This window comes from Ctenocephalides felis, unplaced genomic scaffold (genome assembly GCF_003426905.1).
Source record: "Ctenocephalides felis isolate EL2017-DRISC unplaced genomic scaffold, ASM342690v1 CF-g0.4_SCAFFOLD_01170, whole genome shotgun sequence".
Lineage (NCBI taxonomy): Eukaryota > Metazoa > Arthropoda > Insecta > Siphonaptera > Pulicidae > Ctenocephalides > Ctenocephalides felis.
This window is the reverse complement of record NW_020537324.1, coordinates 55,939,725-55,964,299: the sequence shown is the minus strand read 5'-3', so window position 1 is coordinate 55,964,299 and position 24,575 is coordinate 55,939,725. Positions and strand designations below refer to the sequence as shown.

The 24,575-nt window shown below is 29.1% G+C and overlaps 1 protein-coding gene across 1 annotated transcript; it reads right to left on the bottom strand.

Annotated features, from left to right (window-relative positions):
* Window positions 1-1,961: 1,961 nt before the first annotated feature.
* LOC113367428 (gastrula zinc finger protein XlCGF8.2DB-like) lies at window positions 1,962-2,930 on the bottom strand. Its single transcript, XM_026609037.1, has one exon. It carries the CDS (start codon window positions 2,928-2,930, stop codon window positions 1,962-1,964), a length of 969 nt encoding a protein of 322 aa, XP_026464822.1.
* Between the last annotated feature and the right edge of the window lie 21,645 nt (window positions 2,931-24,575).

Genomic DNA, 24,575 nt, shown 5'->3' with positions numbered 1-24,575 from the left:
GAAAATTGTATGCGCTCTCCTTTCAGCTTTGGTTCCACATATCTCTGTGAACAATTTTTTTCTCACATGAAACATATTTTGAGTTCACAAAGAAATCGTTTAACAACTAAACATTCAGAATCTTGTGTGAAATTAAGTTACAAATTATACCCCGGATATTGAAATGTTAAGGAAAAATGTGCAGGCATAAGATTCGCATTAAGTTGTTTAGTTTATATTAGAAATTTATGTTATTTGTTAATAAATATGTTTAAAAGATACATTTGGTTATAATTCTTCTCCCCTAGCACCTAACTATATATTTCAAAATTAAGGCGGCACTCTAAATCATATTGGTAGAGTGGCTTGGCACACTATAGTTAAAAGCTTGCCGACCCCTGTTCTAGATCATACTAAAATATTACTGCCTTACAACTCGTTTAACTTTAAAAATTTGTCAAAGTTTGCAAAAATTAGTATCGTTTATTAGCATTTGTCAAAATTAGACCTTTCATAGACATTTACTCCAAAACGCCTTCAGACCGATTTCAGAAATTTAAAAGCCATATGATGTATCTCGATGAGGATTATCGCATCTCAATTTTGAGCGACAAGCGGCCGAGTCGTTCCTTTGAAATTTGGAAAAAAGTGTTAAACTTTTCGTCTACATTTAAGCTCATACTACCGAATCGATTTTAAAAAATCATAAACTGTTTGGAAATATTAGCTGGGAATGATACTAATTAGTTTTAAACTGAAAATCTACCGAGCCGTTTTCTTGTAATTAGCTGTTGAAAATAATATAAGCCGATTTTTATGGTACTTTTTTTGGCGATATATATCATAACTAGTGGTGTACGGCAACGTGCCATAAGGCAAATGGAACTTTCCGTACCGTAACGAAATGTTCGAGAAATATTAAATGTTTTTATATAGATCATTATAAATATTGTAACATGTCGAATATTTATAAGAATTATAAAAACTGAATTGCAAAGTATATTAGAACTTTAGTCATAATTAAATTAAAATCTGAATCATTTTAGATATACAAAAAAAATTGAAATAAATTTTTTTTTCTAAAAGCAATTATTCTGTTAAAACAGCAGAAAGTTCTATGAATCATTCAAATCGGACGATTAGTTTCTTTCAAAAACTGCCATTTTGTGTACATTTAGCTCTGTATCTTCGAAATGGCTGCATCTGCCTTTGCCAAAAACTAATCACCACTTTTCCCAATCATTACAAATTGAATGTTTTTAGATCATTCAAATCGGATACTCCGTTCTATCAAAAACTTTATTTTTATTTTCTGCACTCTTTGCTCCGCTTTATAGCCAGAATTAAATTAAAATCCGAATTATTTTCGATGTACAAAAAAAAAATTGGAAAAAAATATATGTTGAAGTAAAAAAACTTTTCCCAAATGCGATTGTTTTGTCAATGTGCTAAAAATGGCAGTTTTTGAAAGAAATAAGCATGCGATTTGAACGATTCAAAAAAAAATTCTGCTTGTGTTGATGAAACGATTGTTTTTGAAAAAAAAAATTTTTTTTTAGTTGAATTTTGTTTTAAGTAACAAAAAAATGATTTTTTTGAATATCGAAAATAATTCGGATTTTCAAAATTTCAAATGTTCCAGCAATTTGAATTCACCAGTTGAAATCTGTTTAGGATTTTCATAAAAAATTTTGCTCTATTCTACTAATTGATCAGTATAAATTAGCATTAATGGATCAAAAATTGTAATTTATTTTGTCTGAAATTTTTACAAACTGAGTACTGCTTAATAAGAAGATGCGATTTAATAAAATTTGTAAAAAATATCTGTAAATCTATAATATAAAAAAATATATATATTTATATAAATTTATTCATAATACTAAATATTTGTACAGCAGTAATTAAATTTTCAATGCAAATAAAATATAAGTAATTCATAGATATTTCACAAGCAGTGTTAGTTTCTGCTTGGTAATATTTCATTGATCTTCATCATGTTTTTCTCTATGAACAGTCACCTTGTGTCTCTTCAAGTTGTTCGATTGTGAAAATTCCTTATTGCATGTATCACATTTGAAAGGACGCTCTTTGGTGTGAGTGGTCATGTGTGATTTCAAATTAGCTTTTTGTCTGAATGTCTGATTGCATATATCACATTTGAAACGGCGTTCTCCTGTATGAATACACATGTGCCTATTTAAGTCACCCGAATGTAAGAATGTTTTCTTGCATATTTCACATTTGAAACGACGCTCCTTGGTGTGAGTGATCATGTGGTTTTTCAAATTATATTTTCGTTTGCATGTATGATTGCATATTTCACATTTGAAAGGATGCTCTTTGGTATGAGTGATCATGTGCCTTCTTAAACAATATTTTTGTGCGAATGTCTGATTGCATATATCGCATTTGAAACAATGCTCTTTGGTATGAGTGATCATGTGTAATTTCATATTAGCTTTTTGTCTGAATGTCTGATTGCATATCTTACATTTGAAAGAGCGTTCTCCTGTATGAATGGTCATATGTTTTGCCAAGGTGCTTTTTTCATTGAACGGCTTATGACAGATTTTGCATTCGATAGGGCGTTCTGTGTTATGAGTAATTATGTGACGTTGCAATCGTAATGAATATTGAAATGTCTTATCACATACATTGCTTTTATTGTTGCCTTTTTTGCCATTTCTAGGTATGTGGTCAACAGTGTGCGATTTTTCAAATGATCTATTACTTATGTCACATGCATGAGCAGATGTCTCGATTAACTCCTGTTTGACTTCTTCTTCAATAATTACTGCGGAGTTCATAAATCTTTCCAGACAAGTTTTATCATCTTCTAAATATGATTCAGACTTAACAATACCTGTAAGATCATCAAATTCATTTTTAAGTTTAATGTCTTCCATTGAATATTCTGGTGGCTCAATTTTAATTTTCTGATCATTCATAATTGTTCCTTCAGATATTTTCACTGCGTGTATTCAATAAATATTGGTTAGTACTATTTAATAATCTATTTTTTTTTCAAATATCTCAAATAATATAATGAATCTAACTATACTTGCATTTGTTGTAGAAAATATTATCACTTTACACGGTTATAGTAATATTGTTTAAGGTTATAGTCGTTCGGAATTCAAGTTGACATTTTGAGCATAGAGTATGTTTTAATAAAGACGCGTTCAGAAGGATTAGTTAGGGGTCCTATTGTAGTCGCAAATTTGGCGCTAGTGAGCCGATGAAAAAGTATTTTCAAGTCAAATGTTTGATATTGGTTAGTAAGAAACGTCAGTGTTAATTTTGTGTCAGTTGACAAATTGTGATTCTTTTATTCTGTTTGTGTTTGTACATTTGTTAATAAAGATTTCATTAATTTTCAGTAGGGTAAGTTATAGTAATCGTAAAAAACCAAAAATGAAAATTTTTGTATATCCTTACGTTTCAAAGGATTTTTCGTCGACGATTTCGGGAACACCGATCAACTGATTTGAATAATTCATAATACATTCGATTCGTGTTGATAAGGAGACGTGTTGATTAGTTTTTGGCAAAGGCAGGTCCAGCCGTTCCGAAGATGCGGGGCAAAAAGTGCTAAAAATGGTAACTCAGTTTTTAAGAGAACGGTGCGTCCGATTTTAATAATTTAAAAAACATTTTACTTTTATTGACAAGATGAACAACTGATTAAATTTTTGGGAAGGCAAGTCCAGCGGTTATGGACTCTCAATAAAAATAAGTTAAAACTATACATTTTTGATAAAAATTTACTTTTTTTTGAAAAAAAAACGACTTTTTGAAGAAAAATTTATTTTGAACTATTTTGAAAATCCTGAACATTTTCAAAGCAATCGTACTGCTTTTACTGCATAGAGACGAAATAGCGTCGCCGCGTCGCTAATCTAATAATTTGATGTGCATATGTCTAATGATCATTTTTGACCGCCAAATTTTTTCATTCGATCTCCGAAACCGCTAGACCTGCGTTCATGGAAATTTGATCAGTTCTTTATCTTGTTAATACAAGTAAAATGTTTTTTGAATTTTTAAAATCGGACGCTCCGTTCTCTTAAAAACTGTGTTACCATTTTTGGCACTTTTTGCCCTGTATCTTCGGAACGGCTAGACCCCGCCAAAAACTAATCAGCATATCTCCTCATTAATACGAATCGAATGTTTTTTGAATTATTCAAATTGGTTGATCGGTGTTCCCGAAATCGTCGACAAAAATTTGTATCCGCACACACACACACGCACACACATACACACACACATACACACACACATGCATTTTTTCTAAGGTATGCCAAAATATTCAGAAACCTTTGAAACGTATAGATATATAAAAATTTTCATTTTCTATTTTTTGCTATTACTATAACTTGTCCTACGGGAAGTTAAAAATGTTATTTGGCGGCAAAAAATATTTATTAAACATATGCACATCAAATTATCAGATATTTTATAATGATTTTAATAATTTTTTTTTGTTACAATTTATTTTTGTTAATCAAGACTTTTATGTCTTATTTAGATTTTAATAATGTGTACACATTTTGTGAAATTTTTTTTGGGTTCCGTACCAAGATTTTTGATTACGGTACGAGAAGTTCCTGCAGTTTGCAATTTTTTTGGGTTTCGTACCAAGGTTTTTAATTACGGTACGAGAAGTTCCAGCAGTTTGCTTTAAAGCACGATGCCATGCACTCCACTAGTTTAGTAAATAGACCATTATCGTAATTTTCAGTATAGAACATAGTTAGCATTTGGATTTTACTCAAATTCACTATTAGGGAAATTGTTTCTACTACTTTGCCCATCAGAGCAGGAACTTTTGGAAACCTAGGATAACGAAATAATGTTAATGTGGTAGAGGACAACTGTATCGCAGCGGTTCAGTAATAGTTCTGAACTTGTTGCTTATTATGTACTTTTGTAGTTCGCGCCTAAACTTTGTTTCAATTATTTGTTCTTTGTGAACTTAAATTATATCAAGTTTATTTATGGTGCACGCAATTAAAATAATATTGAATATGAGATATTATTTTATGATAATATTTTCTCATGAATTTTATTTTATTGTTTATACATTTACCTACTCACTATTTGCGCTTTATTCGAAAGCTACATTTAAAATGTAATGGAATCTTTCTTACGCTTTACGTTTTTTTGAACTTGCTATTGCTCAAACTTTTCCCACGCTTGTTGCACTACGACGCTTTCTTCAAATTCCTTTATTTTCTCTTCTAGCATAAGTTGATCATATGCATTTTTCCTCGTTTCAGTCTATTCAGTTTATTCATTTTTCTTCATAAATTCATTTTACTTTACACAGTAGACTTTATTTCAAACTTCAATGGTGCATTTCATCTTGACCATTCTTATTCATCATTATAATCTAAAATCTTCAAGTTTTTTGTCGTAGTTTATACACGACTTTGACTCTTATAGTTTTTAAGTACAAATTTGTAGTTTTCACGCCAATTGTATTTATTTTCTAACTTTTTTCACTTTTTGCTTTGATGTGTGTATATATATATATATATTACGAAAGCTACATTTAAAATGTAATGGAATCTTTCTTACGCTTTACGTTTTTTTGAACTTGCTATTGCTCAAACTTTTTCCACGCTTTTTGCACTACGACGCTTTCTTCAAATTCCTGTATTTTCTTCTCTAGCAAAAGTTGATCATATGCATTTTTCCTCGTTTCAGTCTATTCAGTTTATACATTTTTCTTCATAAATTCATTTTACTTCACACAGTAGTCTTTATTTCAAACTTCAAGGGTGCATTTCATCTTGACCATTCTTATTCATCATTATAATCCAAAATCTTCAAGTTTTTTGTCGTAGTTTATACACGACTTTGACCCTTGTAGTTTTTAAGTACAAATTTGTGGTTTTTTCGTATTTATTTTCTAGCTTTTTCCACTTCTTGCTTTGATGTATATATATATATATATATATATATATATATATATTCGGGTGGTCCTTATTAAGGACATTTTTAAATTTCCTTGCTCCCGAGGGCTTCAATGGTTCCAAATTGATAAAAAACAATTTTCTGAAAGTTTTAGCTCTGAATATTAACTTTTAGATAGCGCGCAATTCATTCAAACTTTGTATGTAAAGAGCATGGAAAAAAAATTTAAAATTAAAAAAAAAATGTTTTAGGTATAACTTAGCGACAAATGAATAAGTTTTATTTATTCATTTGTTCGCTAAATTACATCTAAAAAACATTTTTAAAATTTTTGAAAATTTTTCCATGCTATTTCCATACAAAACTTTGATTGAATTGCGCTCTATCTAATCATTTAGATATATATATATATTTAAACATATATATATATATATATATATATATGTCTATATAAACTATAGCAAAATAGTTCCCTAATGCAGGAAAAAAGCTGTCAAGAGCTTACCATACATGATCACATTTAAGCTACCACAAAAACCAAAACTGGATGTTCTTTTTTTGTGGGATCACTATTATGTTGAGCTTTTTCGTTTGTGAAAACACATGATAAATTGATGAACCATGTATCTGAGGTTTATTTATATATTATTTATAGTTAGTGATAATAATTCAACATACTTTTTGAATATACAAAGACCCAATCATCAAGAGTTCGTAATTGTTCTTTATTATTACTTTATTTACTACATTATAATGTAGTAATACTATATATAGTATATAATTAGAATACATTTATTATAATATTAGTAATATAGCATGTTCAATTTAATATACTACGTGATACTTCTTAATGATTTACAAATATCTAATTCTAATCATCAGCATTTTTTCCATTATAAATTAAATCAATTTTAGATTAGTTCGTCTCAAAAATGCTGATTGAGATTCGCAAATGCTAGCTTTCAGATAAATCGGATTGCAATAGATTTATGTATTAGAATTTATATTGCTCTTTTATATATTAATTTTAACAAAGCTTTACCTTATAGGTATCTACACAATGAAATAGGTTTGAAGTTGTTCTGCATTCATATCTTAGTTAGAAGAATACGAGTATGTTGTTCAATGTATAAAAGGAAACATAAGTATCCATAATTTATAATTGGTTTAGATTAACTAATTTACTAAATTATTTTAGGAATAGATATTAATAGAATTTAACGTAAATTCTAAAAAAATTAAAACAAAATTAACAACAATATTCTTGCAATGCAACATACTCTTTAAGCAATATTTTGTTAACTGACTGTAAGTGATATTTACTACAATATTTTTTCTACTTATTTAAAAAGATTTTCATTATCAAAACATTATACTATAAAAAATTACTAACGTCGAATAAAAAAAACACACTAAACAAATAATTTAGGAGCACAATCTATCATCTCAAACCAAAATTTAATAAATCTTAGTTTAGAAAAGCACAAGTTTTTCAATAATGTTTATTGTTGTTTTGCATATTATTATATATTGATTTATTTTTTATACTGAATAGCTGATTTGGTTAATTATATTTAATTATTGATTTAATAATCATGATGGTTGACAAGATATCAATAAATTCTCAAAAAAAAATGCTTTTCAATGATTGCGATCATTTTAACTTCAATTTCTCCTTATTAAATTTTAACAAAAGTGTCATTCAATGTTTTTTGAAATGCAAAAATTATTAATGAGTCGAGCTTTTAGTAAGTTTTTTAATTACACTTTTGATTAACGTTTAATCTAGAATAAAATGTAAAGCATACAATTTCAATTATAAAATAATAAGACAAAAATTATCTTCATAATTAGAAATTAATTAAAGATAATTCCATCCAAAGCTGTCGCATGCAAGCACAAAATAAAGCTCGCCTGTTTCGTGCTTTCTTTTGCTTTTAATGCTCATTTATTCTCACCGTTTTAATTGTACACGTGTCAAATTCTATTAACTCGTTAACAGGACGTTTAACATATTATGATAAAATTTTATTACGTCTGCATAATTTATTACCATTTCCTGATCGTTTGAAAGAACCAGATTAGAAAAAATGGGTTAAAAACGCAACAGTTTGTTTAGGGTTTTGGCGCAACGCAAATCAAGGAAATTAATAATTATTCCAACTTATAATAGAAATGTAGGAATTAAAATAACGTAATATAATACGTTCAATTAATTTTAACGACAATAATATATAGTCTATAATTTATATATGCCAGTAATAAAAACAATACGTAATGTGTGGAAAAAGTAAAAGTATTCGTTACAATATAATTAACATTTTAAAGAAGTTTGTTTTTGCCAAAAAATCCGACTTTCTGATTTTATGTTCTACCGACGTTTGAAGTCATTCTGAGTAATTTTTAACCAAAATTGGAAAACGTAGGGGGAAGTTCCCGAGTGCGGGACACCTAAGGTTATTTATAAATAAATCAAAAAACATTTCACGAAATGTTTAGTAAATTATGACTTATGTTAGATAACAAAGTTAGAAATCAAACTCAATTAACAAAAGCGCAATCTTTGCTAAACAATAATTAATACTATCATACTATCAATCAAACTTTGGTATCAAAAAATATGATTTTAAACAGTGGCACCTAGTACCGGACATTTCAAAATAACCTGCATCGATCACATATGTAGCCATCTCCACATGTCTAGAATGATTTGTGTTTGACGAATATTCTTAGATATTGCAAAAAAAAATCACTAATTATCCACCCTTTTGGCTGAGCCACACCGATGCTCTCAGCTGAAGCATTATTCATCATAAGATTTTCATTCTTTGACTAGAAAATACGAAAAATGGGGGTATATAGTGACCGTTAGCACTCATACAGATCAAAATTAAATGATCAGAATAAATTACGTCAATTCTCACAAGAAATATCAATATGTTTACTTCTGGCGCTAAGGGACAGACAATTTCGTTCATTTGGTGGTACCTACTAAAATTGTTTAAAATATCTAATAATAGTCTACGATTTTACGGATAACAATCAAGTACTACTTTTATCTTTGCATATCACTCAATTGTAAATGCATAAATACACTAGAATTACTTCCATTGATATATAGGAGAGGCCGTATTTTTGGCCTAAAACAACAAAGGGTTACTCCCGCCGTGGCCGTGTGCGTCACAGGTGAGTCTTGGCGCGAGATCTTGCACCTGTGTGCCCCCCGCTGCTCTTTCACTTGTATTTTAGAATAAAAAGATTTATACTCGCTTAAATAATACGTGTTAAATAGAGTGTCCGGCATTAGGTGCCGTCCGGCGTTACGGGATTTCGTCAAAAACAGGTTTGAAAAATTTAAAAAGTATTTGATAAGGATTAGCGACGATTGGTAGAGCCGATTCTTTAGAATTAGCAGAAAAGTGCAAAGTTAGTCCACGTTTTAGCCACAAATCCTCAACTGATTTTAAAAATTTAAAGACATCATTTGCTAACCGAATTAACTAGTTTTTGGTAAAGATCAATGGTTTTGATCCTGAAATATAATGGGTCTACAAAAAGTGGTGTAATTCTAAAAATTTTCTTCTTAATTTCAAATTCTTCACAATAAAATCTTTAACAAAATCTTAATTCGTATTAATTAGGACGATAATTTACACATATCGGAAAGCTTTTCTTAAGGCTAAATACCACATATACTTAGTCATCAATTATTACGTTTTTATTGGAATAGACCGTGCAATCTATTTAGATTAACAATTCAATTTTAGTGAACGGCATCTTTATTTCAAAACATTATTAGATTTATATAGTATATTATTTGGTGTTTCCTCATGCAATACCACAAAACTTGTTATGCTTTTACTCTGAAAATATATTTAATATAATACCTGTTTATTTTGCTGTCAACTTTTATATTTAAATATTTGAAGTTTCGTCCGCTTCACATATAACCTGTCTGGTTTATAAATTATTTCGATATATTATAGTTCCAAATGTAACAATTGTGGGCCATATATGGCCATCTGGTTCTTCTCATAGTTCGCAAACTATGATAATCCAAGGGACTAAGAATGTCCTGTGGGATTTTATTTGTGGGGCTCCTAAGCATCTTTGTCAATCTCTTGGCTTGAACCGCATTTATAGTGAAGCTGATGTTAGGAACTTTTGTCATTTAGCTTAAAATACTTGTCTTTCTTTTTAATAAAGAAAGATTGTTACTGCTTAATCATGTATAAAAAACTCGTAAATAAAGATTCTCAACGAGGATCAAAAAATTGTATATTTTGAGTTCTATAATGCATACAAGACATACATCCTGATTCAATTCATGACATTTTTACTATCATTCCCTATATATTTATATAGTAATTAAAATCGTGTTTTCATCAAGTTATTGATAAATACAGCTTTAATCAAGTCAATAAAGTTATAAAGTACAGTATATTGTCTTCACGCTGGTCTCATGGTAAAAACGTGGCTTAGCAACGACTATTTCCATGCTCGATTCCAACATTAATCAGCTTAATATCAATCAGTATAATATCAGATTTTCAATTGAGATCAAATTTGATCTCAGGTTTAAATAGATTTTTGAGCACTTTACTGGCTAATAATATAAAAATTAAATATACTGTTCAAATACAGTAGAAAATATGCCCCAACTAACAAAGCACAACTAGTGGGGTAGTTGTCCATTATATACATTTTTGAACTGAAGAAAATAATGGGAAATCATTATCGACAGTCTTCACTGATTTTGTAATTTATATTTTCATTTGAGTTCAATAAATGAATCCACATTTGTTGGCTGCTAAAACCACAATAGCAGCGGTTCGTGGAAACAAACAATATGCTGGAATAAACAACAGGGCGCTAATTCATACTCGATGTTATCGATTCGGTAATCAGAACGTGGAAACGCCACATGTGCTTCAAAGCATTATCAATATATGTACATATAGATTCTTCCACGATTAGAAGTGATAATAGGTAATAAATCACACATAATATGTGCATATTTATGCTAAGTATTATATGAATCAGTATTTTTAAATTAATTTTTTATTAATCAAGCAAAATCTTTATTATTCGATAATATTTTGCATTATATCTTATATTTTTCGATCATTTTTCTCATATATAATGTATTGTTTCATATAAGCATACTCAGATATTTGATGGGTAGTTGTAATTTTATTATCGAGTTAATTGCAAAAATTCAACTTAAACCTATACTTTTTAAAAACCCGGTACAGATCGAGACAAAATATATGAATCCAAGGCAGACATTGCTTTTAGAAAAACTCGGGACATAGGGTGGAAATCCGGGACGGCCCCTGCTTATGTATGGTCACCTTATTATTATTATCTACTAATGCGCTGTACTGTTTTTCTCAAACCACCGCCTATGCAGATCCCGTATTCCCTATAATAATTCCTTATAATATATATAATAGGTATAATATGTGCAAGAAGCATTGAATTTATATAATTACTTGATCAAAATAATTATACAATTACTTCATTAAAAAAACAAGTATATATTTACCGAATCGGATAGATTATTTTTATCTAATTTTAACTTAATTTCAATTTCATCTCTTTAATGGGCATGAGGATGTTCGTTTTCTCGGCGTTTCAAGCAATGCAATTTTTTTATACAAAACTTTATATCAGTAAAGTGTCCAAACTGAAACAATATAAGAACGTTTTCTAGAGTTTGATCTATAACCATTTCCCTAGTCGATGTTAGAATGTTAGGATTATATTGTAAGTAAAATGGTGTAGTTAAAAGTTTATAAATTGAAAGTTACATCAATCTTTTGCAGAAGTATTGTTGCAAGATCTCATAACTTATTCGAGTCTTGGAAATATTGCGAGTTGTATCATTTTTTGTAATAGTTATAAAAATATGAATTTATAGATATTTTCATATTTTCTTGCATTCATCACCTTCTTTATCATAATTTTAATATACATTATATATATATATATATATATATATATATATATATATACATGTAACATATAATATATATGTATATATATATATAATATATAATATATATATATTATTCTTGGGTCGAAATTTTAAAGCTCAAAGCACTAAGCATTCTAATTTTCAATAAATTAGGAAAATATTTTTGGTCAGTAGTTACTTTCAATTACTTTTAATAGATAGATTATTGGACCGATTCTGCCGTACAACAAGCCAGTGCTACTGCAAGGCTATGTTTTGAAGAACTTTCCATACTAAACAATGACAAAAGCCATGTGGTTGCTGTCCAGTTGCTGCGTTTTTCTCAGGTTGTCAGATAGAAAACCTAATCTAGAAACCGCACAAATGTCGAATAGACTATCCTAGATAACAGGGTCTTTCTGACCCAGCTTCATAACATGTAAGTGACGTCGAGGTTTATGTGCCTGAATGCACAGCAAATACATGACATTTTGACAGTATTCCGTTATGATTTAATGCCTAATGATGTATGGACGTTGGAGCCTTGCCATAACATTGGTCTGTTGTTCGGCAGAATCGGCTCATAAATATATATATTCTTATGTTTTTGGAATGATAAAAAATAGAGTAGCAAAATTGGTTAAACGTATTTGATTGATCATATTTTGGTAAATTTGCCTAGAATTTTGGACATATTTTGAAATATTATCTCAACATCATTCGAATATCGCTAAAAACGTGTTTTTATAAAAGTAATACTACTTATATAATAGTCTTCTTTGCTAACTTCCCGTAGGATAAGTTATAGTAATTGCAAACGAAAATTAATTTTTTTATATCTTTAAGTTTCAAAGGTTTCTGCACATTTTGACATGCCTTAGAGAAAGTGGATGTACGTGTGTGTGCTGTTACAAATTTTTGTCGACGGTTTCGGGAACACGGATCAACTCAACCTATTTAAATAAATCAACCATTCAACTTTCCAAGAAAGTATAACTTTTTGAAACATTTCAAAATTAAAAAAAATTCAATGGTATTCAAACTTTCAAAAGCTTCTAAAGCTTTTTCAAAAAATTTAATTTTTGGTACGCGAAGTTCCAGCAGTGTTTCTTAAGGCACTAGTTTTAACAAGGAATCGATTGAAACGATTCAAAAACAATAAATATAAACTTCGAATCAATAGTTTTTTTAAAACATTAAAAATCGAAATAGACAGATATATCAAAGTTCAAATTCATTTGCAAATATAATTTCATTGTGGTAAAGATTATGATTTGTAATATGAGTTTATAAACAAATGATGAATAAATTTCTCCTTTCAAGTGCAGATTCAGATCGTATATTAGCTAGTTGCGAGCGCCCATCGCGCTCAGATAACATAAAACAGTTAGGAAGAGTTTTGGCGTTTTGTAACGTTGCCTCTTACGTTCGCTTTGCCGAGGGAATGAAGTGTTACACTTGGGGCCATATTACAATAGATGTGACTCAGCAGGGTTGCAAAAAGATTACACTTTAAGAAAAGTCTGTCTTACTGATAAAATGTTAAACTAAATTAAGTATGAACTTGCCGATTTTATAATATTATTGTAAAAAAAAAGTATATATGGTGCGCTATATAATTAGATACAATCCAATCAAATAAAAATGTAAAGTTAACTTATAGAAGGTAAATGACTAATGTACGTGTATTCAAAGTCAAAAAAAAAAAAAAAAAAACAATGAAAAGTTACAGTAGCTTATAGTAACTTTTGCACCTGACGTAATATGCGTATGACATCTAGCCATAATTATAAAAACGACAAAAGCAAAACTATGCAATCGGATCGTCGAATCGAACTGCACGAATGAAAAAAAAATGTTTTAAAAATATAAAATTTTCTGACCATTGTCAGAATTTTGAAAATTAACGTATATTAACATAACATGAATTTCTTTTGCAATCTTGCGTCTGGGTTTGTATGATCCTCGAGGCGGCTTTTGTAATTATTTTTATGCATTTTATCGTTTATTGTGTTCTATATCTGAGTCTTATCAATAATACAAAATAATTAATTACATCAACAATAACTTATATTTTCTTTATTTGTTACTTTTGTAAATCTAAATTTCCATCTTTTACCAATAATAATTAATCAACATTGTTCCCAGTTGATATTCATCCAAGAAATTCTATTGGGGAAATTGGAATGAACAGTTACATCCCACGTTAATAATAAAGAAACTTTCAGTTGATTTTTGCATAAGATCGGTAAATGTGTTGGTGATAAATGTTTCTATAACTTCTTTTTTTTAGTTATTCAAGAAGAAGCGCTGAACTAATATTAACAAGAACTTTATCAAAATTATTCTCATTTTCTGACGAAAATATTAATTTTTTAATATTAATTATAATTTTCCTGGAAAAGCTAATAGACATTTCATTAATCGTTTTTTATGATTGTTCATAAGAAACTTATTATCTCATTAGATTTTCTTTCTTTTGATTCGTGAGTTTCAACAACGCGTTGAGAGGAAAAAAGTAAGGTAATCACTCTTATTATGTTATGTTTTCAAAAATGTCTGAAAAATGCAGTCAGACTTTTATACTTACTTTATCAGAACTTGAGTTCTTTAGTTTACCAAAGATATTTAATTCATAGAGGCTTTTAAGTATTGTATCGTATCCGACAATCCATATTTTTATTATATGTAATTAGTTGATTATGTTTGGTTCTAATGCAATATATAAATAAATAAATAAATATATATATATATATATATATGTATATGTATATATATATATATATGTATATATATATATATATATATATATATATATATGAAACGTATACATAATCATTTTTAATTTATTTCTTTTTATTTCTGGAGTATTTGCTCTATATCACTTGAGAAAAATAAAATCCGTTAATTAACGTTCACTTTATATCTTTAATTATCTGTTTTTTTTTCAATAGAAATTTCTAACAAATATTTGTCTATTAATGGTATTAAGTGATTAGATAAAATTAGATTCAATTTTACTAATTGAATTTTATTTTTTATTCCAAATGATATATATCATTTTTCAAATTAACAAAATAATTAGAAATAACGGATAGCGTAAAAAAGATCCAAACAAAATTATACACAATTAATCGTCATTTGCATATGATATATATTTACATAACTGAAAACAATAATGAAGAGAATTAAAACTATGAAGCATTTTCATATAGGTACTTTTCATAATTATTAATTTTGCATGATTGGCAGTATTAAAGTATGCTACAGTTGCATTGCGATTAAATTGCATGCTCATGAACTTAATACTAATTATCAATTATTTTCCAAAACATGTAATTAGCTATTTATCATCATCATCATGTGAATTCATGTAAATATTATGAATTACATATCAGAACTACATAATTGCTCATTAAATTATTAAATTAAAAATATAGTAGTGTTATTTAAATTATAAATAACAAGTAATAATCTTCGTAATTTTGGTCAAAACAAAATCAACAAAAATTAGTAAAATTACTAAAATAATGAATAATATTAACCTAGTTTAGTTTAGGTTTATTGGAATAAAAGTCAAATAGGAAAATATTATTCTTTATTATAATACATTTGCAAATTGTTTCCTATCTTCCATCTTCCATGAAGACATGCCCTATATCTTCCTAATAAAGATCTATTTATTAGCCTTTTTAAGTGTAGAATGAAAACAAAATAGTTGTTAACAAGTTGCAAGAACTAAGTAGTAAAAGAATCGTACTTTGAAGCAAATTGCTGGAACTTTCCGTACCGAATTAAAATTTTGAAAATCCGAATTATTTTCGATATTCTAAGAAAAATACTTTGATTTTTTCACAAGCAGAAACTTTTTTGTAAAATTCAAATCGAAAGCTTTTTCTGCCATTTTTTACATTTAGCTCCGTATCTCCGAAATGGCTGAACCTGTCTTTGCCAACAACTAATCATCACTTCTCCACATCATTACGAATTGAATGCTTTTTTGATCATTCAAATCGGATGCTCTGTTATCTCAAAAACTTGATTTTTATTTTCTGCACTGCTCCGTAACTTCAAAAGGCTGGACTGACTTTTGCCAGAAACTAAGCAGCACATCAATAAGAATCGAATGTGTTTTTAACCATTCAAATCGGTTGAACGGTGCGCCCGAAAACGTGGACGAAAAATTGTATCCATACATACACACACAAACATTTTTTCTAAGGTATGCAAGTAAGGTATATTTCTAAGATGTTTAGAAACCTTCAAAACGTGAAGAAAGGCAAAAAAAAAATCAATTTTGATTTTTGGACGATTACAATAACTGTCAATAATTTGTCTAATACTGAAATCGGTTTTATCGATTTTGTGAAAAAAATATCTATTATGAAAACTTTTCAAATAAGATAGAATTTTACTCAGTTGTTGTTTGAATTAGTATGCTCACATAAATTTCGAAATTGATTTTATTTTTTTGACTGAATTCATTTAACTCATCTAATTCATAGAATGTAAATTCCTAACATGTCAATTAATAATAAATTTAATCGCTTAATTCAATATGTATTTCCCGATGGATTAAGCCCTGAAACGCGTTTCGGTTTAAGCCCGTTCCCGCGATCGTTGGGCGTCAGTCTCCTCCGATCGATAGCCCGAACTCACTCGCAGACCATGGCCGGATACTTCGCGACACACATCCACCGCAACGCACGCACGTGTAGAATTAGAATTGTCCACAAAGTTAGAACTGATTCAGCCACTTTCCTGTTCTAGTCTAGTTCAACTATTATATATTACTTATATTGACATAAGAGTCGCATTAACCACGTTGATATATAAGACGAATTGATATTTGTTAGCAAAGTTTGAAACTTATAGTACCAACGTGAATATCTTCACTTAATGTGAAAGTAACATATTTTCAATCGATGTCGCTTAATTTAATATTTAAACTTGAATACAATTGCAGTATTTCTTCATTATATACTTTAAATTATATTTTTCACATATGGTAGGATCTCCATAGCTTTCTATATAGCCTTTCTATATAAAGTATGATCTCAATAGCTTTAAAAGTACAAAGGTCGTTTTAGTCTAGATATCATAACTTGTATGTAATGTTTACTTTTACGTTGTCTGCCAATTTAAATAAAATCATCGAGAGCAGGTAACAGAGATGTCCTTTTCATTGCTGCCCGACGAAGCTTGTTAAAATTCAATAAACTGGAGAACAGAAAAATGGATGGTTAATTTATCTAAAATCAAGCAATTATTATGATGGGCATACAATATTTATTATCTGGACCTTATATATTCATCCATGGACATGGTATATATCAAAATTTTGTGCAGTAGTTCATTCGCCAATCGTCAGACTTGAGGAAATTTGACGTAGCCATATTTTAAATTCTTCCAGTCCCTATTTCTCAACCCATACAAAATTAACGATTTTTGGTGCGGTACCCAGGTGTTAAAAACCATTTTCAATGGCGTCTTCGACATGTTAAAAAATTAAGTTGCTGTTAATTGATGTACAGGTATATTTGACGTTTAATATTTATGTATGACTGAAGATAAAACATACTTTTGCATATCCATTTGAACTATTTATTTCTTAATTTTATAAATGATAATTATAATTTATTTAAAAATATTCACAATCATTGATAATAAACAAGAAATGATTGTGATCTGAAGCTACCTCCAGTTTGTAAGTTTTAAAATAAAATGAACTTACCTAAACTTATCTACAATGAACCTTATTCGGAATAGTATAGTTTTTTATAACTTGTCGTATATTTCTGTATCGAATGCAAACATTTTTAAAAAAAGTAAAATCAAAATTGTATAAATGAATCGTACAAAATATCTTACTACTTTATAAACTTTTATGTTTATTCTCGACGTTGGTGAATGTTTTTAAAAGTATCATTTTATAGCTACTTTTATAGCTGAGCTTAAACCACCGAAAGCATAAAATTTATTATACATATTTTTATGCTAGATACTATTTGATGAGCAACAAACTTTTAAATTTAAACGTAAGTTTGAATTTATTGGTAGTTTTGAATCATTTAAAATTATTTATTAGGGGAGGTTCGTAGTGCTGTGGTAAACGCTTGGCTTCGCAATCACGAAGACCCATTTCAATCTGATATCAAGCTGATGTGGTATCTATTTTCACTTGAAAATGAAAATGAATATATATATTTTCAAGTGAAAATAGCTTTGTTTGGTATTACTGCAATATGTTTAAAAATATTTCAAAATATCATCGCTACTAGAGCAAATTCTAAACCAAATCATATTCAGATTGTTTCATCTAATTAGCTTCCTTCAAAAAATTCAGGTAGTTTCCTTTATTATTGCTCATAGGGCTCTTCAAGGAGTACCTTCATTACTGCTCATAGGGCTCTTAAGTTCTGAATACCGTTCAAAATTGAATAAACTAGTAGTGCCTTAAAGCAAATTGATGATTTTATTGAAGTGGATTGATTAATAATGTAAACAAATAGTTCGAGGACCTTTGTTTGAACTATTTAAGTGAACTTTAAACATTACAACCCCAACCCAAATAATTTTTTTTATTTTACTTTCAATAGCAATTAGAATGCAATACAATTCTATGATGTATTTGTCACCCACACACACATATTGAAACACACTTCAAACACGTTCAAATTATTGTGATAAATATTTTATCTATAGTTGGAAAATCACTCATTATCATTGGGCTCAAGAAGCTGAGTGACTATAGAATTCGAATGCTGTTCTAGTTTTTGAAAATGTTTGACACTGTTGATTTTTATAACTCTGTTTATAAATTCAATGTAAAGATCGTCGTGTAATGTCTTATTGCTTATTAATCATGAAGAAATCTAAAGAAATAGACACATTTGTATCTCTTATTAAAATCTTTGAAAAAAATCTGATAATTTGATGTACATATGTTTAATGATAATTTTTAACTATCTAGTGGTGCTTTTTAACATTTTTTTTCTGAAACTCCAAAAATATTCGACCTGGCGTTCCAAAAATTTAATCAATTATTCATTCCTTTGCGGTTCCTTTCGTGATTCTTCTTTCACATATCTGTTGCCGATGTTATGTTTTGGAGATGCCAATCCTAATTTTGCTGTATCATTTTTCCCATGCGGCTTTTACTTCTATTTTCTGTTATTCAACTCACGTGAAAGGATGAAACACAATATTATTTTCTGTTGTCAAGATATCAGATACCTGATCCAGATTGGTAAACTACTTTTGTTACTCATTCCGCCCGTGCACGAGCCGCATACATGTGATTGCACACTTGAGTTGTGTTTATCGTCCGCGCAGAACGTGGCTGCGACCACAACGCCGTCGATGATATTGCTATATGACAGCTGTATGTGCTCGCCGTGTTACAATTTATGGTAGTACAAAGGAAATTTTCAGTAGAGTATTATGGCTTATTTGCAAATGTGGTTCTATTTCGGAATTAATTACTACTGCAAGGTGCAAAATATGCACAGGCGGTTATACTGATGATGTGGCACATCGATGCTGTTGTATATGATGGTTAGCGCAACCGCGAAAATGCAGCCGTATACTAATTATCAGCACATAAATATTCTTAATGATTAGGTATACTGTTTTCTGGAATCATGCACTAAAGTTAATTGAAATAGATGCATATCCCATTTTGACCGTCTCAGAAATCACAAAAATGCTGTATTCATATCCATCGCTGAATCTTCAAATGCCAGGAGAAGATTGAAGAAAAAACAACCGATTGATTTACTTTAAGTACTTAGGGATCTCATTGGAAAGTTTCCTAAAAATGCCGTATTTCAAATAGATTCCAATAGCTTAAATAATACTTAGATTCTGATTACTTATATATAATTTGTAAATAAAAGCTAGTGGTGCATGGCATTGTGCCTGTGGCAAACTGCTGGAACTTCCGCACCGAAAATTCAAGTGTTTAAAAAATCTTCAGATTTTTTTGAAAATTTTGAAAAAAAACAGATTTTTGAGAATTTGAAATTTCTGAAAAAGACTTTTTTTGAGAATTTTGAGTTTTTTATATTATGAAATTTTTTGAAAATTTTGAAATATTTTTTAAAGCAATCGTGATGCGTGGCTATTTTAGGCAAGAATTATCAAAGCGCTTAAGCGGCGCGTCAAGTCTAACGGATAAACATAGAATTGTAAACAAAATTTGTTCTTATTAATGAAATCTCTATAAAATATTTTATAATTTTATGTGCATATGTCTAATGATCATTTTTGACGACTAAATGGCAATTTTAGTTACTTTTTTCATTGGATATCCAAAACTGCTAGACCTGTTTTTCCAAAAATCTAATCAGTTATTCATTTCGTTAATACGAATAAAATGTTTTTTAAACTCTCAACTCTTCTAAACTCTTTCTCAAAAACGTGTCTTTAAAACGGCTACACCTTCCTTTGCCAAAAATTAGTCAGCACGTCTCCTTGGGAATTGATTGTTTTGATTGTATCCTTTCTTTAAGGTATGGCAATGCCAAAATGTTCAGAAATCTCTGAAACGTAGATATGCAAAAATTTTCATTTTCGATTTTTTGCGATTACTATAACTTACCCTACGGGAAGTTAAAATATTTAAATTTGTGTTTTGTATCCGAAATGATTATGTATTATTAAATTGCCATTCTAATAAGTTGAGAAAAATGAATTGTAAAAAAATAATACTATCAAAAGTCTAGAAAATTATTATCAAGACAGGAGCCAAAGTGAAAATTGTATAAAGCACTTACATCGATTTTATTTATGCGCGTTCCTCTAATTAATCTAATTTGTATTGAATAATTTCTGGCTGAGAATCCTGAAATTAGCTGATAATGATTTCAATAAAGCTTTTTGCAAAATACTCGTATGTGATTAGATGCTTCTTAATAAATTATATAAAATTGGTTTGAATACTCCATTTAAAAAATTTGCAAAATGTTTGTCTTACAATTAGATACTCTACTTGGCACTAATTTCATCCTTACTGATTATAAGACTAAATTTTGTGCACATAAATCTCTAGGGATCATTTTGAAAAGATGTGTTATTGGTTCAAATTTAAGTTTGGTTATAGATTATTTGGTATCTTGAGATTAGTAATACTTTTAAAGTGATAGAGAAAGTTTAGAGAAAGATAAAAATCTTTATTTGAGAATAAAAGATGATTATGCTGAAGTAGTTTTGATCACCCACGACTCCTAAAAAATTTTAATATTTCGTTTTTCACCACATTTATTGGTAGTATTTTGGTTTAATATAAACTTTATACATATAAAAACGTCAATAATTTTGGGGATTTATTTACATCTCTTCTTTCACTAATGATCACTTTTTATTTCTCAAACTTAATCTCCTAAGCTTTAGTTTACCGTTCTTTGACTTTTGTATTATTTGGATAGCAGTAAAAGTTAAGGATCCTATAAGTTGCGGTGATGATTTGATTCAACTAACTAGGTGGGTCTTATAGATGGCAACCCAAACAGTTATCCTATATTTATATGCTGAATATAATTTATTATTATTAATAGGTATTGAAGAATATTTTATTGGCGCTTAGTGTCGGCTCAGGGCTGTTTTTACTTAGAAATATATTGATATCTATATTTCCAAGTGATAATCGATGGCACTACCGCTTGATATCATGCTGCCCATATATTTTCTTTTCTGGTTTAAATCGTTATTCATTACATTCTGGTTTAAGTCGTTCGACAATTTTCATTTGTTAAACGCCTTTAAAGACGAGTCGAGAGTTCTATTTCGTCTTTGAGGAAGTCATGCAGAAGTTCGTTCCACAATTAAATCCAGTAGAGCTTTTTCCAACCTTTGAAGTACTTCTCACCTTTGCAGCATTTATTTACCTTGTAGACCCATTTCATCTTCTGCATTCTCTTCCAGCACCAAATTTCCAAACACAGACATACTCTAAATAGTCCAGATACAACAATTCATCAGTTACGTTTATTACATTACGATTTCAAATATCGTATGCTATCTGAAATTTATACCATATCATCATTACAATAGTACAATAGTCCTTGTCATACGATGCAAATATTCATGTGATGGGTTCGCGGAACTTTATAGCGGTAATGTTCCAGGTTTCAGTTGTTCTCTCTAGCGGGTTATGTATTTTAATAACGAGATACAATTGTTTCCCAAGAGCGGTATTTAACTCGAAACTTTCCAGTGATTTTATAAACCTCATTATAAATAGTAATGTAGAGAAAATATATCAGTTTGTTTATTTACTTATAATTATAAAATAACCGTTATAATTAAAATATGACGTAGAAATTTATTTAAAATAATAATTATTGTAGTCTGCTTTTATATTCTGAGTGTACAAAATTAAATCTAAAATTTCGAAATGTTTCACATGAAAATTTTCTAACCACAAAAAAACAAACATTATGTATTAATTATCGCAAGTTTATTTAAAACTATTAGATACATGAAACACTCTATAGTTAGGATTGATATAAATATTAAGCAACATATCTGCATTAGAAGCAGTAAACAACTTGAAAAAAATATTTAAAAAATAGATTAGTTATTTCAAACCCAATAAAAAACAACACACTTCCCATAGATATTATATCTATATTTTAATAGTATTTCCAATTCTTGTAATCATATTATTGTATTTCATTATTTAGAATAAAGCGAATATTTGATAATACATAAAAAACAGATATAAAAGCCCGGTGATACTTTTACTGTTGGTCTTTCTAGATTTAATATACCTTAATTATCAGAATTTACCTTATGCTGATGATGATAGAATCTATTTTTTGTCTAATATCACATCGTACATAACCTAAGATTTAATTAGGGCCTACAAACTCCTAAAATTTAAAGTGCAATAAAATGAAATTTACAACGAGATTTTCTAAAGATCTTGATAATTGTCCCAGAAAATACTTGATGTTGCTTTGGGAATTTAAAACAACGCGTCACAATGAGTCGTTGAGCTTAGATGTTATTTTGCGGAAGTGTATTACAAATCCATTTAAGGAAAAAAAACTTTCAAAAAGTAGCTTAGTCATGGACTTAAATAGCCTTTGTATACTGAAGTGTCGAAACATGTAACTAATGGTGGCAGGAATAAATGCTGTGGATGGATTTTTTCAACAGGGAAAGGAATTATTATTTTGATAGAATAGATTTGTTAAATGAAAATATAAGAATAATATGCGATGTAATTATCAATGTTCTATATCAATAATTATATATTTTTGATGATTTCATGTTTAAAATTAGGCTATTTAAAAATGGTAAAGATTCAATTTTTTTTACATATTTGCATTTCTATGCACCAAATATAGATTATTAACAACATTATTTTATTAACGGCGTGAGCTGTGTTTGCTAACTTATTTCATAATTCTTTATTTTTTCTTTGAGGAGGCAACCCAGCGGTCAATCACTCTCACCTGTTATATGTAAACTATTGTAGGAACCAACAATGATACCAAAATACCACCGACTATGCCAAAAATGTATGTAAATTCTTCCTCCTGCTAACCAAAGCTGATACTAATCTGTAGAGGCTAATCAGTAAAGCAGATGAAAACGTTTGATGCATTTGTTTATTTCATTATTTCTTGTATACTTTACATATAACTCGAACCACTAAACTTGAATACGGTTGAATATGATTAAATTAAATGCGACTCACTAACTCATGTTGATGTGAACTTTATAAAAACTTAACTACGACTGAACTATATTGATCTGTACCTTAAGAAAACTAAGTATCGACTCAACTATAAATGCTTTTTTTAATGTGACATTGTAATTCATGTTCAATGTCACTGCATAGTGCAACTCTACGCTTTACTTAGTTCAGAACATTTACGAATAAATGTATAACCATTGACTAATTAAAAATAAAATATCCAAAATGATCAATTTGTAAATTCATATTAACAAAAAGAAAAGATATTTGAACACTATAGTTTAATTGGAATGAAATTTTTGAGGCGTTCGCACGTTTTCATAAACATAAATGCTTTGTAATTAACTTCAATTTTTTACCAGTTTATCAAAATAAAGTCGAAACCATGCAATTCCAATAATATTGTAATGTAATTCTAAACTAGTCTATTAATATAAATGGTATAATATTTCACATTGTATAATGAAACAATCTGCAATTGATTCATCCATTTGTCAATTCTGGGTGACAACACATTATTATTGACATATGAGAATAGTAAAAAAATCTTCAATTGGCTCATCCAATAAATAATTCTGGGTGACGATGGACTCTTTTTAGCATATAAAAATATGATATTCTATATACTATCACATAATTTTTCATGAAAATTCAAGTTTATTTCCATTTATCAGTTGAAGCTGTAGTTGCCCAAGATTCTGATGAGATTGCGCTCGAAAACCTGATGGCAATCTATTATTCTGCTAAATAAATCGCCGAGAAAGTATATCTGAAGTAGATGAAAACACTCGCCAGCCTCTTTCGTTTTTATTGTGTCATTTTACGATTGTTCGCTGATAAAGCATCTCTCTAGTTTATCATAAACCATTAAGTCGTAAACCGTATTTGCTCTTAGGATTTAACTACCATGAGGCACCTTATTGCTTCGAGTGGAGACGACGTCGCAATTGCGCCGTCAAGTTCGTCTTGATAAATTTTTTCAAGAAATCTGATGCACGAACTGAC

Bases quoted from the DNA above. Each gene is read 5' to 3' on its own strand.
- LOC113367428 (XM_026609037.1), bottom strand. From the start codon at position 2,930: ATGAATGATCAGAAAATTAAAATTGAGCCACCAGAATATTCAATGGAA.